A 20,331-nucleotide genomic window follows, 5' to 3' on the forward strand; every position below is an offset into this window, starting at 1 on the left:
ACTGTAGTGAGGGCAGTGTGGGTATGTTGTTGTGGGGTTCATATTGATGGTCTATGACGTCCATAACGCTTTAGTGTGACGCAGTCACAATGATCTTCTCTCTCAATAAACAGCTAAAGTTCAGAAGGCAAATGAAGTGATGGATGAGTTGTGTTTGTGTCCAGGTCTCCAGTCTACTATGGATGAGGAGAGAGAGGAGGGGGGTCCTACCTCTAAGACCACTCTGTCTGGGGAACATGGCCGCTGGAGCAAAGCTAAGAGGTAAAAGAGGATCTCTCTGTCTGTGACTGTTGTCCATCTCAGAGCTCAGCAGTGATACATCATGACTCCATCATTAGTCTGAGTAACAGCTGTGTGTGTGTGTGTGTGTGTGTGTGTGTGTGTGTGTGTGTGTGTGTGTGTGTGTGTATGTGTGTGTTTGTGTGTGTGTGTGTGTGTGTTGTGTTGAAGCCCAGTGCAGCAGCAGAGAGCAGACTCCCCTGGACCCAGCTGTGTCTCCATGAAGAGTGACCGCTCTATGGATCCACCTGACCGGTTTAAAGATGGAAATCACCAACCTTCTAAGACAAGGTGAGGATTCAGCCGATACATCAGGGCTGTTCAACTGGCGGCCCGCGGATCATCTTGATCTGCCCGCCCATCGTTAATCAGAACATACCAACGTACAATCACAGGACCACTTGGAGATGGATTGGTTCATGGCTGAGGCCGTTTATTCTGCTGTTTGAATCGTGTGAATGAAATGAATATTCAGACGACTTGTAGCAGACTTTACAGGTTTAATGTTAGAAGGTTCAATGTCTTTCAAACAGCTTTTATTGAATCAGTTTGATCTTTCTATCCTAACTTCCAGATGGTTCTTGTTTTTCAGAAGGAGGCAGCAGAGAGCAGACTCCCCTGGACCCAGCTGTGTCTCCATGAAGAGTGACCGATCTATGAAACAACCTCTTAACTTTAAAGATGGAAATCAGTCTATTGAGAAGAGGTGAGGATTCATCAGAGATCATAAATATTATGTTCATTATATGATATAAGGATAACTTGTTAGTAATCGAGTGACACAGAACGCAGGTGGAGACGTTGATATCCGTTTTGACTCTGATTCACTCGCACCAGAACAACGTTACAAGTAGCACTAAACAGGTGTGTTAGAGCGCCCCCTAAGGCATGGGAATAACAATGCAACTATCCATTGCATAGAACAATAAAGGTACAGCTTCTATCAAACGTCCATAGATCCTGGTTCTTGTTTTTCCAGAAGAGTCCAGCAGCAGAGAGCAGACTCCCCTGGACCCAGCTGTGTCTCCATGAAGAGTGACTGGTCTATGGATCTACCTGAACGGTTTAAAGATGGAAATCAGTCTATTGAGAAGAGGTGAGGACTTAGAGAGTGAGCGGTCAGACATGGAGGGGGGCTTCTTCAGCGGTGGAGGGTCGGGGGGGCGGAGGCGGGACATGTTATGGTGGTGAAAGGCTGTGATTGGCCTCGTCACTCTGCAAGCAAGAGTTGCCAGATTGTTTTGCTCAAAGGTGACTCCGATCCGATTTCATTCAGAACAGTGTGAACAGCACAAATCACACGGAATCAGGTCTGTTCAATTCTGGTTTGGGCCACTTCCATACGCGGTCCTGAATCAGATACAGGAGGGATTTCTCTCACTGCGACCTCATGTTGAACAGTCGTATCGTAACGTGACTTTGACGTCACTCAGGGATGGGCAACTTTCATGATCAAGAGGGCCACAATTTTCATCATCACCATCAGAGGGCACATGACCGCACTCTTCACCTAATCGGATATGAGAGAAGATACAAAAGAATAAAAAAGAAGAACAAATGATGTGTTGATATGTGTCTGTATCAGTGGTGGCTGGTGATGAAAGTTGTTGATGGGGCGTAGTCGTGGGTGGGGGTCTGGGGGTCCTCCCCCAGAAGATGTTGAATTTGGTAGATGTGATTTCCTGTATTCTGGTGCATTCTGGGGATGGCCACTACCTAAAAAATCATTCTGATTCATAGCCTATGTATGTTAATTCAACCAACATACATTCATTTCATATTTTCCATACTCAAATGTCATTTTTAACATGTCTATACTCTTGTTAAACGACAAACACAACAGGTGTTGTTTTAAAAGCCACATGAGTGATTCTTATTTTTCTCAGTGCAAAGGGCTCACATACATCATCATTCAATGATGCACAAAACTGAAACAGTGGGCCAACATTAAGTGAACAACTAGCATCATAGTCAGTGCAGTTGTAGTAGTGGAGACTTAAGTTGAAATCTTTCATGACTGATATTGTTTCTAAGCAAACTAGACACATGGGTTTGCCTTTGAATTCTATGAAAAGATACTCTGCTTCTCATCTTGACTGAAAGGTACGGTTACTGTTGATCGAGTTTTCTAAATAAGACTTTGACAAAGCAGTTTGGTGTGTCAGTGTTGATCAAACAGATTTATAATTCTGTGATTCTAGTTCAAAGCCTTCGTTTACTCAGGGCCAGTAATAACATCTCAGTAACAAGTTATAATATATAGATAGATAATTATGGACTTAAAAGCTGGAAACAAGTGAAATGCTCTCACCTAAAAACAGAAGAATTATCTTGTCAGTGTCAAAACTGCAGTGTGACTAAAAGCTGTGTGTGTGTGTGTGTGTGTGTGTGTGTGTGTGTGTGTGTGTGTGTGTGTGTGTGTGTGTGTGTGTGTGTGTGTGTGTGTGTGTGTGTGTGTGTGTGTGTGTTCTCCACAGACACCAGGAGAGGTCAAAGGTTACCAGTGCTCAGTCTGTACAGCAGCATCAAACAGAGAAGGAGATGAACCAGGAGGAAGTGGCCCACACACTGGGGGGCGGTAAGAGACTCTTACTTTGAACACAGAGGAGACTATTATTTTGAAGGGCAGAAGAGACTCTTACTTTGAAGACAGAGGGGAAATTATATTTTTAAGGAGCAGTATGAGACTCTTATTTGTTCTTTTCGGACTGAATGACTTTTAATGTGGAGACTTATTTCCTCTTTGGGGTTAAATGGTTTGATCCAGATATGTAGTTGTTATTGTGGAGTTATCAGGTTAAATGGTTTGATCCAGATATGTAGGGTTATTGTGGGGGTATAAGGTTGAATGGTTTGGTCCAGATATGTAGGGTTATTGTGGGGTATCAGGTTAAAGAATGTTAAACATTATACTGCAGATCAACAGCAGAATAACTCAGTGGAATAGATGCAACACTATCTTGTTATATCAGCATAACAAGTCACTTTAGACTGATTCACCATCATTATTACTATCATTAGATCATATATATTGCTGTGAAAATATCGAATGAGTCCTGAACATTTTGATCTGTAACATGCAGTCCTTGTCACGACCAGCTTCTCCGACCACAAGTTATGAAGCCACTAAATATCATTGAGTTGATAATTTAACAATAATTTAAGGAAATATTGACCTGTTTCCACTGATGTCACCTTCCACTAACTTATGTCTTCTGTTGTCTTGTCTTTTAGGATCTGACGAGTGCCAACATAGAATCAAGTCTAGTTTGGAGAATAAGTACAGGCTTGTGTTTGAGGGAATCGCTAAAGCAGGACATTCAACACCTCTGAAGGACTTCTACACAGAGATCTTCATCACAGAGAGAGGCAGTGGAGAGGTCAACCAGGAACATGAGGTCAGACTGATTGAAACAGCTTCCAGGAAACCAGCCTTAGAGGAAACACCAATCAGATGTGAGGACATCTTTAAACCCTTACCTGGAAAAGATCAACCAATCAGGACAATAATGACAACTGGAGTGGCCGGCATTGGTAAAACCGTCTTAACACACAAGTTCACTCTGGACTGGGCTGAGGGCAAAACCAACCATGACATAGACTTCACATTTCTCCTCACTTTCAGAGAGCTGAATTTACTGAAAGGGAAAGAGTTTAGCTTGGTGGAACTTCTTCATCACTTCTTTATTGAGACCAAAGAAGCAGGAATCTGTAGATTCCACCGGTTCCAAGTTGTCTTCATCTTGGATGGTCTGGATGAGTGTCGACTTCCTCTGGACTTCCAGAGAAACCCGATCTGGACTGATGTCACAAAGTCCACCTCGGTGGACGTGCTGCTGACAAACCTCATCAGGGGCGACCTGCTTCCCTCCGCTCGCATCTGGATAACCACACGCCCTGCGGCAGCCAATCAGATCCCTGCTGAGTGTGTTGGAATGGTGACAGAGGTGAGAGGGTTCACCGACCCACAGAAGGAGGAGTACTTTAAGAAGAGATTCAGAGAGGAGACGGTGGCCAGCACAATCATCTCCCACATCAAGAAATCACGAAGCCTCCACATCATGTGTCACATCCCAGTCTTCTGTTGGATCACTGCTACAGTTCTGGAGGACTGCTTCAAAACATCCCAGAGAGAAGAAGAGATGCCCAAGACCGTGACTCAGATGTACAGCCACTTCCTGAGGGTTCAGTCCATACTGGGGGACAGGAAGTATCATGGCAGAGCTGAAACAGATCCACACTGGAGTTCAGAGAGCAAGGAGATCATTGTTTCTCTGGGAAAACTGGCTTTTAACCAGCTGGAGAATGGCAACCTGATCTTCTACGAGGCAGACCTGGCAGCGTGTGGCATCGATATCAGAGCAGCCTCAGTGTACTCAGGAGTGTTCACCCAGATCTTTAGAGAGGAGTGTGGGCTGTACCAGGACAAAGTGTTCTGCTTTGTCCATCTGAGCCTCCAGGAGTTTCTGGCTGCCCTTTATGTCTTTAAGCACTTCATAGACACTGGGGTCAATCTGCTCTCAGAACCACCAACCTCCAGGAAAGATGAACTCCTCCTCTACCAGAGTGCTGTGGACAAGGCCTTACAGAGTGAGAACGGACACCTGGACTTGTTCCTCCGCTTCCTCCTGGGCCTCTCTCTGGAGACCAATCAGATGCTCCTACGAGGTCTGCTGAGACAGACAGGAAGTAGATCACTGATCACTCTGATTAAAAAAAGTGTGCGGGGACAGACAGGAAGTGGCTCAAAGACCAATGAGAAAACAGTGTCTTACATCAAGAAGAAGATAGATGGAGATCTCTCTCCAGAGAGAAGCATCAATCTGTTCCACTGTCTGAATGAGCTGAACGACCGTTCTCTAGTGAAGCAGATCCAACAGTCCCTGACATCAGGAAGTCTCTCCACAGGATCTCTCTCTCCTGCTCAGTGGTCAGCTCTGGTCTTCATCTTACTGTCATCAGTAGAGGAGCTGGACGTGTTTGACCTGAAGAAATACTCTGCTTCAGAGGAGGGTCTTCTGAGGCTGCTGCCAGTGTTCAAAGCCTCCAAAACATCTCTGTAAGTTCACTTATAACATGTATTACAATACACACAACACTATATACATAAAATTTAATATAATGTATATATTATAATATATACTAGAATATAAAAGGTATAATGAAATACAAATTGTATCTGTACGTTCACAGATAACATGTATAACAATACACACAAGATAATATACATAAAACTAGAAAATAAAAGTTATAATAACATAGGAAACATCTCTGTACGTTCAGTGATAACGTATTATATTACACACAAAATAATTAATACTGAGATATATAAGATATATAATAGATATATAAGCAGTTATGATTTATTTATTTAACATACTCCCCAATCATAACAATCATAAAAAATGAATCAAAAAATGAATCAATAAAATCAACAATTAACAATGATTCGCCGAAGGTCTCGGGGGCTATTCCCCACTACTCACAGAGCCTGAGGTGAATCAGTTTTATATAAACTACACAAGGACACTCCAAAAATAAACAAGATTACACTTTTTGCCGGGATGTATTTGTTTTTATGAGCGGTTTACTAGTTTTTATTAGCGTGACGAGATGACCGTTGTCGTAGATAAAATACAACATCTAAACAAAAACTAAGAGAGATCGAGGAAGCCGAAGGTTTGATTGCTAAAGATTTTATTATCACTTCAGAACAAGCAACGACAAAATCCTGAGTTGGTTTGACAAAGAACTGAACAGCCACTCTCTGGCCCCTGCTCTTATGCTCCATTGTGCCCATCTATCATCCATACGTTGTTACCCCATCCCATGCATTTTCCCTTATTGGGAACATGTGGTGCCATCTCCCTGCATTCTTTGCTTATATGGTGACATATTGCCCGTCCCCATGGACCTCCTTGAGGCCCATCTAAACAGAGCGTTCCATTCTGTGCAGTCCCAACATTCTAAGAACATATATCAGATACACAGAGCATTTCTTTGGTTGCTTAGTGTTTCTCCACACTTATTTAATTAATATAGCATACTGGGCAAGATGTTGACAGCATAACAAATTTCTCCTATACCATTACGCACGCTCCCCAATATCCCGAGATAGTGAAGGGACAGAGGGGGGAGAGGGACAGAGGGGGGACAGAGGGGGGAGAGGGACAGAGGGGGGACAGAGGGGGGAGAGGGACGGAGGGGGGAGAGGGACAGAGGAGGGACAGAGGGGGGAGAGGGACAGAGGGGGGAGAGGGACAGAGACGGAGGGGGGAGAGGGACAGAGGGGGGAGAGGGACAGAGGGGGGAGAGGGACAGAGGGGGGGAGGGACAGAGGGGGGGAGGGACAGAGGGGGGAGAGGGACAGAGGGGGGGAGGGACAGAGGAGGGGGAGAGGGACAGAGGGGGGAGAGGGACAGAGGGGGGGAGGGACAGAGGAGGGGGAGAGGGACAGAGGGGGGAGAGGGACAGAGGGGGGGAGGGACAGAGGAGGGGGAGAGGGACAGAGGGGGGAGAGGGACAGAGGGGGGAGAGGGAGGGACAGAGGGGGGGGAGGGGGAGGGACGGAGGGAGGGGGAGGGACGGAGGGAGTACACACAACGAAAACATACATAATAGTAGAATATAAAAGTTATGATAACATAGAAAACATCTTTTGAGGTTAACTTATAACATCTCAATATACACAACGTTATATTGTGTAACCAGGGTGAAAAGTCAAACTCAAAAGCTCTATTATGAAATAATAATTAAAGAATGAATAATAATTGTTCATCAATAATTAAATGCACCTGTATTTAAATATGTTGCTATAAGTATAAATAAATAGTTATTGATGAGGTTACATGCATAAATATACGTTCATTATTAATAAAAGGTGACCCACTATTTTAAAACGTTTAACCTTGTTCAGTAGTTTGGTTATATGGACGCTTTGGGTTTAACCAATAGGATGCGTTGATACAGAGACTTCAGGGTCATCTGGGGGAAAGGTGAGAGGTCACGAGTGAGAGAGGGAGGAGACAAAGGAGGAGAGGACTTTATTCTCTGTAGAGATCGCCCAGCTGAATGATATTTAAACATTTACTTATTAGTTGTAACCAGTAGCGGCGCCGAAGAATTATGATTGGGGGAGCTACGGGGGCTAGATTGTTTATAGCAGGGGCTAATACATTTGGACTATTCACGGAGCCTGAGGTGAATCATTGTTTTATATAAACTACACGTGAACACTCCAAAAATAAACAAGATTACACTTTTTGCCAGGATTTATTTGTTTTTATGAGCGGTTAATTCGTTTTTATTAGCGTGACGAGACGACCTTTACGCGCTCCCCAATATCCCGAGTTTGAGATCTCAATCTCGGGATATGGTCCAATATCCAGAGATAGAGAACCAATCAAATTGCTCCATCTTAGGAGGTTCACGTGTAGCATATACTACATTTAAATATCCAGTGTTTTAAACATTAGTTAAACTAAAAACACTTTTCTAATAAAGATGAAGACAATAACTTAATTATGTTAAAAGTAAAAGTTACACAGATAATTAAATTAACATTTATGGATTGAATGTATTTCAATTAATAAAACATCTCTAATTAAAGTTTTCAACACGTCCTTTTATGTAAAAGATGTAAAAATTTTTAATCCCAGTTCCTAACATGTTGTGTTTATTGTGTGTGAAGGCTGGATGGCTGTGATCTGTCAGAGACATGCTGTGAAGCTCTGGCCTCAGTTCTCAGCTCCAACTCCTCTAGTCTGAGAGAGCTGGACCTGAGTACCAATGATCTGCAGGATTCAGGAGTGAAGCTGCTCTCTGCTGGACTGGGGAGTCCACACTGTACACTGGAAACTCTCAGGTCAGTTTTACTCAACGGTCAAACACTTACAGAGGGGGGGGAGGGACAGAGGGTGGGATGACACATGTGCACGAGTACACAAGAAAAAAAAAATCATCCTTGCCGCGAAGCGGTTTTCTATTTAAGCAATAGATCACGACAGGCTGTGAAATGTTCTCATTATACCACAGTTAAGGGGCGTTGTCCGTCCCTCCGCTGCACGTCGGGACGGACAACGCCCCTTAACTGTGGTATAATGAGAACATTTCACTGACTGAAGTGATCTATTGCTTTTATAAAACGGTTACGTAAGTATGGCGAAATGAAAGTCATAGACCCCCTCAATTTTGAAAAAGCGAGCTTCATAGCTCGGTTCGCCGGCAATTTAGCCTACTATCGAGTTCACTCACCGTGTGCCTATTGCTTTACAACATTTCCACCCTCTCCATCAATCAACATATTTTTAGGATTCAGTGAACTATGCTATTGCTTTTATATATAAATAAACAACAGTTCAAGTTAGGCGCGGAGTGATACTGAACTCTATAAACTGAACGGGTGTCATAGCTGTGTGTATACGCTCATTATACAACAGTTGGGAACCAATCAGATCACTTGATTTAAGCCACCCGTTTTCTATTATCTCTCATATCACTGTGGGGGGAGTTGGCATATTGGCGCCCCCTCCGGCTGCAGGCGCCCTGCTCGCTGAGAAGGTGCCGTCAGAGAAGCTGTATGAGAAGTAGTGGTGGCTCGTTCACGAACGAATCAGTTTGAACGAACAACTCTTTAAAACGAACAAACCAACCTGATTCGCCGCTCTCGTTCGTCGCTGTTCGTCTCGTTCGTTCTCTGAGGCTCGACTCCCAGCTCCACCCACTAGTCGCTGAGTCGCGCTGAGTCGCGAGTCGCCGTTCGTTCACTGACTGTGTTTAGCGGTGAAGACTCGAGGACTGAGAAGTCACGAGAGTCAGCCGGGCAACAACATCCCGATTCCGAACATGAAGCACTCCTCAGCTAAAAGGAACGTAGTTAATGTTGTGTTGATTGATGACCGTTTGCACCATTGCACGATCGTGATTCGTTTGAGAATGAGAACGAGGGAGGAGCCGAGTCTGACCGACTCAGTGACTGAGAATCATGATTCACCGCTACCGGAAATGCGAACGAACGAACGACTCTTCTTGGCGAACTGACCGACGTGAACTAATTAATTCAAACGAATCATGAAATCCACCACTAGTGAGAAGGGGAAAGGGGAGGGGGGGGGACAGTTCACCTCTGGGTCTCCGTAACGGACAAGGGGGGGACGGGGGTCCACTGTTAGCGGATTGAAATCCTTATTGCAGCCTGCAGGGTTATGTGATCAACATACGGAGGAACGCGGTCGCTGAGCTGCCCCAACATGAGACGTTAAACTCAGCTAGAACTGCCGCCCACCACGTCCACCATCATCCAAAACGTGATGTCAACAGACCAACAATAGTCTGAAAGCCTACAGAGACTATAGATAGTTAATGTGACAATCACGTTATTAAAAATAGACTTGGAGCAATGATTTACAAACTATCTTTTTGGGAGCATGCTTTTGCAAGTAGTTCGCCGCCCCTCCTGCCCATATGGACGGCCCGGTACAGAGCAACACTCTAATGGAATGAGTGGCTCAAGTCAGGCACACCTCGAATTTCTTGCAATTGAGAGGGGGGGCACTCGGAGGGGGTCTCACCCGGGGTGTAATTCAATGTAGAACCGCCACTGCCTACCATCCATCTCTGTCCATTCATGTGAACAGATTCACTCACTTTAAAAAGGTTTAAGTTAATGTTTTGAATGCATAGTGGGCAGTGCTTCATTTGAGCCGGAACACGCCGGAACATGTTCCAGCACCTCCTGGGTCACTGAAAAATGAATCGCCTAAATGAAGAAAAACAATTACTGTTTGTGTGTTGAGTGTGGTTTTCTGTCTAGTTAGTCTTTATTCCCCGTTGAAGTTCCACTAAAATCTAGTGTTTGCATTTTAGGTTTGAGGTGAAAGATGGTAAAGAATGTGCACCCCTTTACCCTTTAGTTGTTTTTTTACTCTACTCTAAAACTTTACAGATTTAATGATCAAACAGTTAAGTTCCACATCAGAGGACGTTGAAAAGATTTACCTCCAGAAAAGTAATAGGTCACACACACGTGTGTGTGTGTGTGTGTGTGTGTGTGTGTGTGTGTGTGTGTGTGTGTGTGTGTGTGTGTGCAGGTTGTCTGGCTGCCTGGTCACACAGGAAGGCTGTGCTTCTCTGGCCTCAGCTCTGAGCTCCAACCCCTCCCATCTGAGAGAGCTGGACCTGAGCTACAATCACCCAGGAGACTCTGGAGCTGCGCTGCTCTCTGCTGGACTGGAGGATCCACGCTGGAGACTGGACACTCTCAGGTATGGAGAGGACAGCTCTCCACTCGGGGACAAAGTCTCCTACAGGGATTCAAGCCGCTGCTAGATGAAGTAGTTTGAAAAGGCAGCTGTAACTCATGTTGTGTAGAACGTGATGAGACAGCAGATGATGAAGGTGAACGTTTCAACATGCTGCTCTCACTTTGTTTCCCCCCCAGTGTGGAGCACGGTGGAGTGTGGAGGCTGAAACCAGCTCTAAAGAAGTGTAAGTGTCTGTTTGATTCATCACAACACACACTCACTATTGGGATGGAAAGTCCATCCACACAGCAGGAGGTGACGTCCGCTCATTCACATGTGGACTTGTGTATCCGTATGTGTAGCTATGTTTGCCTGTGTTGATGTGTGTCTAGTATGTTTGTGTAGGTGTGTGTACGTATGTGTACATGTCTATGTACTGTATGTATGAACCAGGTCTATGGTACCAACAGTTAGTTTCCAGCCTGTATGTGAGCTCAGCTGGTTCAGTCTGTTGTTTACACAGGTGGATCACAATGGATGTGTATTGGAACCTTTCAATGTCGAATATCGGAGGATTAATCAGCTCACCATGATGAACGTTTTGATGTATAATATGTGTATGTTGTGTAAATATTGCGGGAGTAGATTCAGTGTATACATTTTTCATTGTTTTGACTGGGACAACCACTCACACACACATGGGATTTACATTTACGTTTAACTTAAAACATCTTATAAACAATATGCACTACTATTTCTAAAGCTATAGCACACTAGTCCACTATAGTAGCTATCATCTGATATGATTTAGTCTTTCTATGTTCATTTTTGTAGAGAAGATGAACGTGAAACAGGAAGAACAGTACTAGTGATGATGATGATGATGATGATGAGGATGATGATGAAGATGCAGAAGGGTTCAGTAGCTCATCATGTCTTGTTCTCCGTCAGATGCCTGTGAACTCACACTGGACCCAAACACAGCCAACGGACGACTCTCTCTGTCTGAGGACAACAGAAAGGTGACGCTGGTCGGAGAGGACCAGTCGTATCCGGATCACCCAGAGAGATTTGACCGCTGGGACCAGGTGTTGTGTAGAGAGGCTCTGACTGGCCGCTGTTACTGGGAGGTAGAGAGGAAAGGAGGTGTTGGTATAGCAGTGACATACAGAGGAATCACAAGGAGAGGACGGGGTGGTGACAGCCTGCTTGGATGGAACAACAAGTCCTGGAGTCTTGTTTGTCTTGATGATCGTTACTCTGCCTGGTACAACGGTAGACGGACAGACATACGTCTCCCCCCCCCTGGCTCTACCAGAGTAGGAGTGTATCTGGACCGGCCTGCTGGCACTCTGTCCTTCTACAGAGTGTCCCCAGGTGGAGGAGGGTCCTCAGACACACTGACACACATCCACACCTTCAGGACCTCCTTCACCCAGGAGGACCTCCTCCCTGGGTTTAGGGTATGGGGGGGGGACGGGGCCTCAGCGTCTCTGTGTGAGTTATAGTCTCTCTCTCTCTCTCTCTCTCTCTCTCTCTCTCTCTCTCTCTCATGGGACACACACACACACACACACACACACACACACACACACACACACACACACACACACACACACATACGCACGCACGCACGCGCGCACACACACACACACACACACTGCTTTTGCGTCAGTGTCTCTAGGGCAGTTATAGTCTCGCTCTCTTTCTCTCGCATCTTTCCCTCCCCCCCGTCTCCCTCTCCCCCTCCCCCTCGTCTCCCTCTCCCCCTCCTCCCCCCCGTCTCCCTCTCCCCCTCCTCCCCCCCGTCTCCCTCTCCCCCTCCTCCCCCCCGTCTCCCCCTCCTCCTCCCCCCCGTCTCTCCCTCCCCCCCGTCTCCCCCTTCTCCTCCCCCCCGTCTCCCCCTCCCCCTCCTTTTTATGGGGCTTCCTAAAAGTTGATGATGATGAATCATGAAAGGAAGAGACTTTAAGGATCTCCCATAGGGTTAGCTAAGCAGCTTTTATTAAGATCTCATTTTTTATTTGAAATGTATATTAAATACCTATTGATGGTAAATCACATGTTTTTTTATGCGACTATATATTTGTAATTTTCAGACATAAACAGCCCACCACATAGACACAGCCCACCACCACATAGACACAGCCCACCACATAGACACAGCCCACCACCACATAGACACAGCCCACCACATAGACACCACCACCACATAGACACAGCCCACCACATAGACACAGCCCACCACCACATAGACACAGCCCACCACATAGACACAGCCCACCACATAGACACAGCCCACCACATAGACACAGCCCACCACCACATAGACACCACCACCACATAGACACCACCACCACATAGACACAGCCCACCACATAGACACAGCCCACCACATAGACACAGCCCACCACATAGACACAGCCCACCACCACATAGACACCACCACCACCACATAGACACAGCCCACCACCACATAGACACAGCCCACCACATAGACACCACCACCACCACATAGACACAGCCCACCACCACCACATGAATAGTTTGTGTGTCGTTGCAGATTCACCATCAGAAGTGGAAAGCAGTAGCTCAGGTATGTTTGCATATTGAAATGAGTCATAACTTCAGCTTTTAACTAAACTCCCCATGATTGGTTGAGTGCTTTCAGACATTTGACAGACACAGAGCTTGATTGATCACTCTTTCACAGGGACGAGTCTCACCAAAGACACAGCAAGCATGTCCTTGATGGACCAGGATGATGATGGTAAGAGTCGTGGTTCTTCTGGTTCTTCTCTCATGCTAAATACCTCCAGGCTTCTCTACACCTCCTTCTGGCTCTCTCTTCTTGTTTTGTCAGATGCCAGTGCTGGTATTGATGAAGATAAAATAGAGGTTATTGATGAGTAGTGCACTTTTCCATTGAGCTTTGAGTCTCAATGACGAGGTGATCTGACAACAGAAGTATTTCACTGGTTGTTAAAAAATATATCCAGGTTCACTGAACCAGGAATGCTGCCTGCCAGTGTATCACGAGGCCAGCTGTTATTGGAGGGCTTAATGTACACATTACTAGGGCTGCAACTAACAATTATTTTAATAATCGATTAATCTGTTTAATATTTTTTTGATTAATCAATGAATCTGATTAAAAAAAGAAACATTTGTAATATTGTAATAATCTATATTCAAAAACGGAACATTACTTCAAATTCACAGTGCAGACTGAAGTGTAAAAACAACAGGTTATTGCTCCAACGTCCCTGAGCTATTAAAAGTAATATTAAATGATAAAAAAATATTAAAACATAACTGTATGATATACATTTATGTATATATCTACCAAAATGAAAAGGCTCCTTTCTTTTATAAAGTGCACAAAATTTGGTTTTCAGTCGTTTAAAAGCTTAAAGTAAATAAAGTAACACACACACACAATTAACCAGCTAACGCTTACGTTAGTTTAATAAACTTTTCATGCTTGTAAAGCTGGATAATGAATAAATGAAAACACCAAACGAGAAACAGGAGATACTAGGTCGATTTATAGTCCTCTGTAAAGTGCTGTACGTAGCTACGGAGACCCTGTCAGAGACCCTCTGCGTAGCTCTATGTGCGCATCCAATATTTTTTAACTATCCGTCGACGCAACAGAGGCTAGGCAAGGGCTGTGATTGGTCCTCTAACAAAATAATTTCCGGAATCACATTTCCCGGTTTGACTTTGCCCCTTATTTACTTGTACATTGTTTACTTTCCACATTAAGGACTAATAAAACATGAAATAAGATTTGCTTTGAAAGCTTTGGAAGTTTATTTTCAACACTATTTACATGGTTAGTAGTCAGCATATAAGATCGATCGGGCGGTGAATTGCATTGCGTATCCGACATCCGGAGAACTGCAAATGCTCGAGGGGTCTCCGTAGTTACAGAGTCGGATTACGGATTACGGATACGGACTAGTATACTTTTGCATGTTCCATGTCCTTACTTGAAAACGGAATAAATGTGAGATCTTGTATTGACTTAACCCTGCTGTCGAGCCCCCTTCCTCATCACGGATGACATCACCGTGGTGCTTCCGTGCCACGCCATGCCATTTCACTTTTGCAAAGATTGCAACTACCACACTTTTTAGCTTTATGCATTGTAAATTGCTCCCGCACTTTGGACAATTTCGGGCGAACCGTTTTCTCCGCCTCCGCCGTGTTTCATGTTGTGGTGTTTTCATGAGCTGCGGTCGCTCACACTATAGCGCGCGGAAGGCTCGCTGTGGGCACGCATGAAGCATGGACCTGTAGGCGTTGGCTTCTGTAAACAGTTCCGCGCCTACGAGTGACGTTTTAATAATCGCGCGACGAATCGATGACTGAATTCGTTGCCAACGCTTTTAGTAATCGATTTTTATTGTTTTTATCAATTTGTTGCAGCCCTACACATTACTCTTACACTGGACATGCTGTTGGTTTTGTTACTGACAGTAATTATTTATCCTGACAGAGGAGATGCACTTCCAGTCACATTGTGAAAAATGTAAAGCAGCTCAGCAGGTGAATTTCAACAAAATATATACCTTTACAATAAATGTACATTACATAAATGAACTTAAAGTAAAGAAAAGTATCGCTCTTTGTTGTTGTTGTTGTTTGCTTCTGCTTTTTTACAGAGTCCTGAGTATAAGAAGGTTACCCCAAGAAAGATTTCTAAGTGGAGCTTCGAGTGAGTGACATTCGTCCTGAAATCAGTCCCATGGGGTTATCAGAATAATATGGTCCCAATCATAAACAGATTCTGTTGTGGTGTGTGTGTGTGTGTGTGTGTGTGTGTGTGTGTGTGTGTGTGTGTATGTGTGTGTGTGTGTGTGTGTATGTGTATGTGTGTGTGTATGTGTGTGTATGTGTATGTGTATGTGTATGTGTATGTGTGTGTGTATGTGTATGTGTATGTGTATGTGTGTGTGTGTGTGTGTGTGTGTGTGTGTTAGGGTTCAGCTGGAAGGCCAGGGGACCTATGAGTGTTCGGCTACAGGTCTGGTGTTTGAAGTGTCGGAGCAGGCTCTGGTCCGCTACTCGGTCCTGTCCTGGTCCCAATTCTCTGAGTTCCTCAAGGACTCCTGGAGGCCTGCTGGATCGATTTATGATGTGGGTGTGGTCAACAAAGATCCATCTGTGCTCCAGTTTATCCATTTCCCCCACTCTCTGTGCCTTGCTGGTAAGAACACACTCTGACAGTGGGGGGGATTCATAGGCTGAATACTCTGAGAATATCTGTGTGCATGGATGCTTTGGCAGTGTTTTGTTGATCAAACATTTTTTCATCACAGTTTTGGTTTCAAATTGGGCCGACTCACTCCCACGATAACTTTTGATTCTCCATATTTGGACATTTGAATGAAGAATTGTTTTTTGATTGAACTTGAAATATATTCATATTTGTATTATTTTAAATGGACAAAATATGCAAAGCAATGCCATTTGTCAAATGTTTGAATTATTACCATGGAACATTTTACGATTTTTAAGATCCATTCTGGCTCTTTAAAAATGAGCAAGCCAATTCAAGCAATTACATAATTGTTGCACGAACGTGAACTAGTAATGTCATGTTTTACTTTACTTTACAATCTGACTTATCATTCCTCCGCCAGCCAGAATAATGTTGTTATGTTAACGTTTCAACAGAACCTGAGCATGAGCTGAGCTTCAGTGTTCTGCACGTGAAGGGCAGCCATGCCGACATTGAGTCGACGGTGGACTTCACGGCGAGCCATGTAAAATGGCGCGTGTCCTCGCTTTCTCCAGTGGGTGCCATCAGTCCGAGCAGTCAGCATCCGCCGCACCACGGATTGGTGATGGTTTACAAGGAGCCAGGCCTCAAAAAATATTTGGTGTTTTTGGCCTTGAACACCCCGTCTGATGTCCAGGTGATGAAGCAAAATGTATCAACGACTCTGGAATGGAATGACAGTCCCTGTGTGTTGATAAACAGATTCATGGATAGACGGACAGACTACACTAAACTGGGCTAGGCTAAGATGAGCTAAGTTGTGCTGGACAGGGCTGGGATAAACTAGGCTGGGCTGTACTAGGCTATGCTGAACTTGGATAGACTGATAGATTGGAGTGGGCTAGCCTATAACAGGCTAGAGTGCACTAGGCTATCTGTGATCTGCTATCTTGAAAATAACTAACATCTCACATATTAATACCTCCCTCTCACTCTTCCTCTCTCTCCATCTCTGACCATTTGTTCCTGCACATCCTGTTGCTGTGTGTGCAGGCTATTGAAGAACAGGTGCTCAGGTCCAGGAGGAATAGCATCAAGACTACAGAAACATACAAACATTTCACCTGTAGGCTGGAAGAGAAGTTTTACTGCCTCGAAAGTGAGCCAGAAGGAGAAATTGAGCCCCCAGTATGTATTTTGCCCCCATTAGCTTACATTTATTTTGATTCTCATTTGCATGAACTTAATCCTGCAATGAAAAGGAACATTTATGTGCTTGTGTGTGTTCACAGAATCTAGAATTCACCACTGCTGTGTTGGCGCTGAAAGGCTTATTTGTAGCACGCTTTGGGAATCTTCCTCCTTTCAAATTGTTTCTCAAGGACGAAGTCTGTGACCAACCTTTTTTGAATGTTACAATCAGAGAAGGTAACAAATTGGATACAATTGAAATGTTTTTTGTGGTTTGCATCTTAAGACTCTGATGATCCTTTATCTGGCAAATTCTAGATGATTGGCCCAGCGAGGAGAAACCAGGTCTATGGGAAAAGAATACTTCTGATGTAAGTCATTGACACTTCTGACACTTCAACTACTTAATATATCGTAACTAAATCAATTTTCAACCGTTTACCTTTGTTCAAACCATTTAACAAATCTACACACTTGTATCTTCAATAATATCGAAACAGAATTTCGATATCTGCCGATATTCAATATGGGCTTCGTTTTCAGTTGGTCTCGTTGATTTACGCTGAGGTTAGATCGTGGAGGACGTGCAGGCAGTGTTGCCAGATTGGGCGGTTTACCATCTGCGGCATTTTAGCAAGCACACTCTCGCAGTTTGTTAGGACGAAACACATTCTAGTTTATAATACACTACTATATTGTCATTATTCGGTGAGTGCTGCATGCAGCACTCAACGATTTTTCTTCTTAGGCTTATTCTACTTTATTCCCTTAAGCACCCTACTCCTCCAAGTTTTTTTAGCTAGAGACTCCATTCCAATTGTAAAATGTTCATATTTGCTTGGAATTATGAGCGACTAGTTTTCTAACTATAGTTTTTTAAACATCCAACGTTTAAAACCTTAAATATCTTAAATATCCAACTTTTAGCCACCTCGCTATCACAAAAGCTAACCATTTCAGACGTTGCGGAGCCTAATGTCAATATTTAACCTAGAAACACAATGTAGAGTTTAAACGGTTAAGGTATTTCTTGTTACATTGGCGCTAAAATTATTCATTGATTGGAAATATGATTAAGTATCGGGTGTTTGTGTGTGAAGACTCCCGTTTATATGGCTAGAGGCTAGGTGCTTGCTACATATCTGGTGTACTTCCGGTAGAAGCTTATTGCTAATCGATATTTTTCATGTCATGCTATCTACACAAACTATATGTCATATGAAAGCTGAGACTCCACAGAGTCCAACGGTACAAGCTTCATTATTTTGTGAGCTTTTCTTGATGAACTAGATGTGAAGGAATAAGGGCAATAACATACTTTTCCAAGTTACTACCACGCACACACTCACTTCCACTGTGCGCGGCATATACATATTTCATATTTCAACCTCACTTTGCATTCACCGCATTTCCTGCAGGAAATGCATTTTCTAGTTATTATTGTTAAACGTTACAGTTACACCTTGTTACTAATTAAATGTAGTTCTTAGTCAAATGATATAATGTTCATTTGTACAGGGCTACATTATATGCAGTAGAATGACTGGACTTAATGCAGTGGTGTAAAAGTATGGATAAACTGTATGTGTGAACACAGCCTGCAGGTCAAGCAACATGCAGCTCTCCAGCTACCTCCAATGCAACACAGCCTGATGAAGGTGAGTTAATTGTATGTTACAACTGCAGTAATGTGTCTATTGCCAATATGAACTAATGCAGACCCATTTTTGCTGTAATTCTATCAAATATTCACAGTTCATCAATTATGAAAACACGTAATCCACCCTGTACATTTGGAATGGCTTGTCCATTTGTCCATAATTGGATGTTAGGGAATCAATTCGACTATATTTTAGACTGCAACCATTTTTATTTATTCAAGTTGTCTACACCACACATAAAACTAGAATAAGAAATTCCCATAAAAATAATTCAAACCAAGATTCCTGACCTTTTTAATGTAGTTGAACAGTACAACCGTTATCTATCATCGATGCTTCAGATGTGTTTATTTATAAATCATTGTGTATCCTTACTAAAGGATTAATAACTATGTTTGCATCTATGCTTCAGACACCAAAATGGCTAGAGACTTGTGTTTGATCATGCCAAATAATTAATATAAATTAAAGCTACTGTATTGTTAAGTTTAAAGAATGATTATGATTAGAGATGCTCCGATCGATCGGGGGCCGATCATGATCGGCCGATATTGGCTAAAAATAGCGTGATCGGAGAACCCCAAAAGCGCTGATCAAAAAAGCCGATCACTTGACGTAAATTACCTGCGCAACTTTTTTTTTTTTTTTAATCAGAACTTGCCAGTGGCAGCATGAGTTCTCCCGTCTAAAACATTGTGCTACACTGCCAGGATTTCAAGGGTCACTGTAATGATGGCAAAGGAGGCAGTTTAACGTTAAGTTTAGTTTACAGAGCACTTGCATAGCTCAGTATGTGGCAGGCACATTTCAGTACAGTAAAAACAGCAGTATGCGCGCAGGCACATTTCAGTACCGTATATGACAGTCACATTCTGCGGAGGCTTTGATGAACGCATTGAGCGACGTGTTTCAGTCACAGGGGATCCAAAGAGAAAAAATAAAGAGTCTATTGGAACAGAAACTGGTGCTTGCCTGCTATCCAGATTATATATAAAAGATATGGAATCTTCCATATATATATAATAGATTCCCATTACCCTGCCATTCTGTGATCGGCAATCAGCAGATCATGATTTTGGTGATCGGAAATCGGTGATAGGGCCCAAAAATGCTGATCGGAGCATCTCGAATTATAACGTAAAGACGTCACCAAATTTTTCGATATTGACTTTGATTATATTGGTTTACTGTTCACTTACAGCCTGCAATTAAAAAAATTGTAGGCTGAAAAATGTAAACATACCAGCAAGCCATGAAAGGGTACCTCAGAACAGTCCTGCACGGGTTCCGGTACCCACGGGTACCCGACGGGTGACCCGTACTGTAACGTACTGTGTCGGACGCGGGTGGGGGTCGGGTCGGACGCCTGAACAGCGCGGGTCGGTCCCGGGTTTTGCGATTGCGAGCGAGACGTCTCCGGTGCTGGATGTTATTCAGGAGGAGTCGACTAAAACCGTCCACAGTGGATGATGTGCTTTTTCTGCACAGCAATCTAAAGCACCACGCCAAACACCAGATAGTGTAATTCCCCGGCGTTACATCTTTTGTGTCCAATTTTCCTTTGGTTGCGGGTCATGCATCGGTATCAATTTATAGCGGGTCTGGTCGGGTGCGAAATGTAATTTGCGCTACTGTCGGAACACGGGTCATATGCGGTTTTAAGTATTGCGGGAACGGGCGGGTGTGGGTTTGCAAAACCCTGCAGACCCGTGCAGGCCTCAAAACCCCT

The 20,331-nt window shown here is 43.8% G+C and overlaps 1 protein-coding gene across 1 annotated transcript in view; it reads left to right on the forward strand.

Moving 5' to 3' along the window:
* Nucleotides 1-20,331, forward strand: part of LOC311373399 (uncharacterized protein) — a 36,574-nt gene that overhangs the window by 13,164 nt on the left and 3,079 nt on the right. The window contains exons 9-28 of the mRNA XM_084490189.1: nt 165-261; nt 451-570; nt 872-985; nt 1,259-1,375; nt 2,757-2,857; nt 3,514-5,338; nt 7,970-8,143; nt 10,368-10,541; nt 10,718-10,764; nt 11,472-12,017; nt 13,084-13,116; nt 13,234-13,290; nt 15,025-15,074; nt 15,191-15,243; nt 15,509-15,735; nt 16,206-16,447; nt 16,804-16,938; nt 17,043-17,178; nt 17,260-17,312; nt 18,539-18,599. Of these exons, the coding sequence (XP_084346315.1) occupies nt 165-261; nt 451-570; nt 872-985; nt 1,259-1,375; nt 2,757-2,857; nt 3,514-5,338; nt 7,970-8,143; nt 10,368-10,541; nt 10,718-10,764; nt 11,472-12,017; nt 13,084-13,116; nt 13,234-13,290; nt 15,025-15,074; nt 15,191-15,243; nt 15,509-15,735; nt 16,206-16,447; nt 16,804-16,938; nt 17,043-17,178; nt 17,260-17,312; nt 18,539-18,599 (4,362 nt within the window). The remainder of the gene's footprint in view (nt 1-164; nt 262-450; nt 571-871; nt 986-1,258; nt 1,376-2,756; nt 2,858-3,513; nt 5,339-7,969; nt 8,144-10,367; nt 10,542-10,717; nt 10,765-11,471; nt 12,018-13,083; nt 13,117-13,233; nt 13,291-15,024; nt 15,075-15,190; nt 15,244-15,508; nt 15,736-16,205; nt 16,448-16,803; nt 16,939-17,042; nt 17,179-17,259; nt 17,313-18,538; nt 18,600-20,331) is intronic.

Source organism: Micromesistius poutassou (assembly GCF_964030765.1).
Source record: "Micromesistius poutassou genome assembly, contig: SCAFFOLD_2291, whole genome shotgun sequence".
Taxonomy (NCBI): Eukaryota; Metazoa; Chordata; class Actinopteri; order Gadiformes; family Gadidae; genus Micromesistius; species Micromesistius poutassou.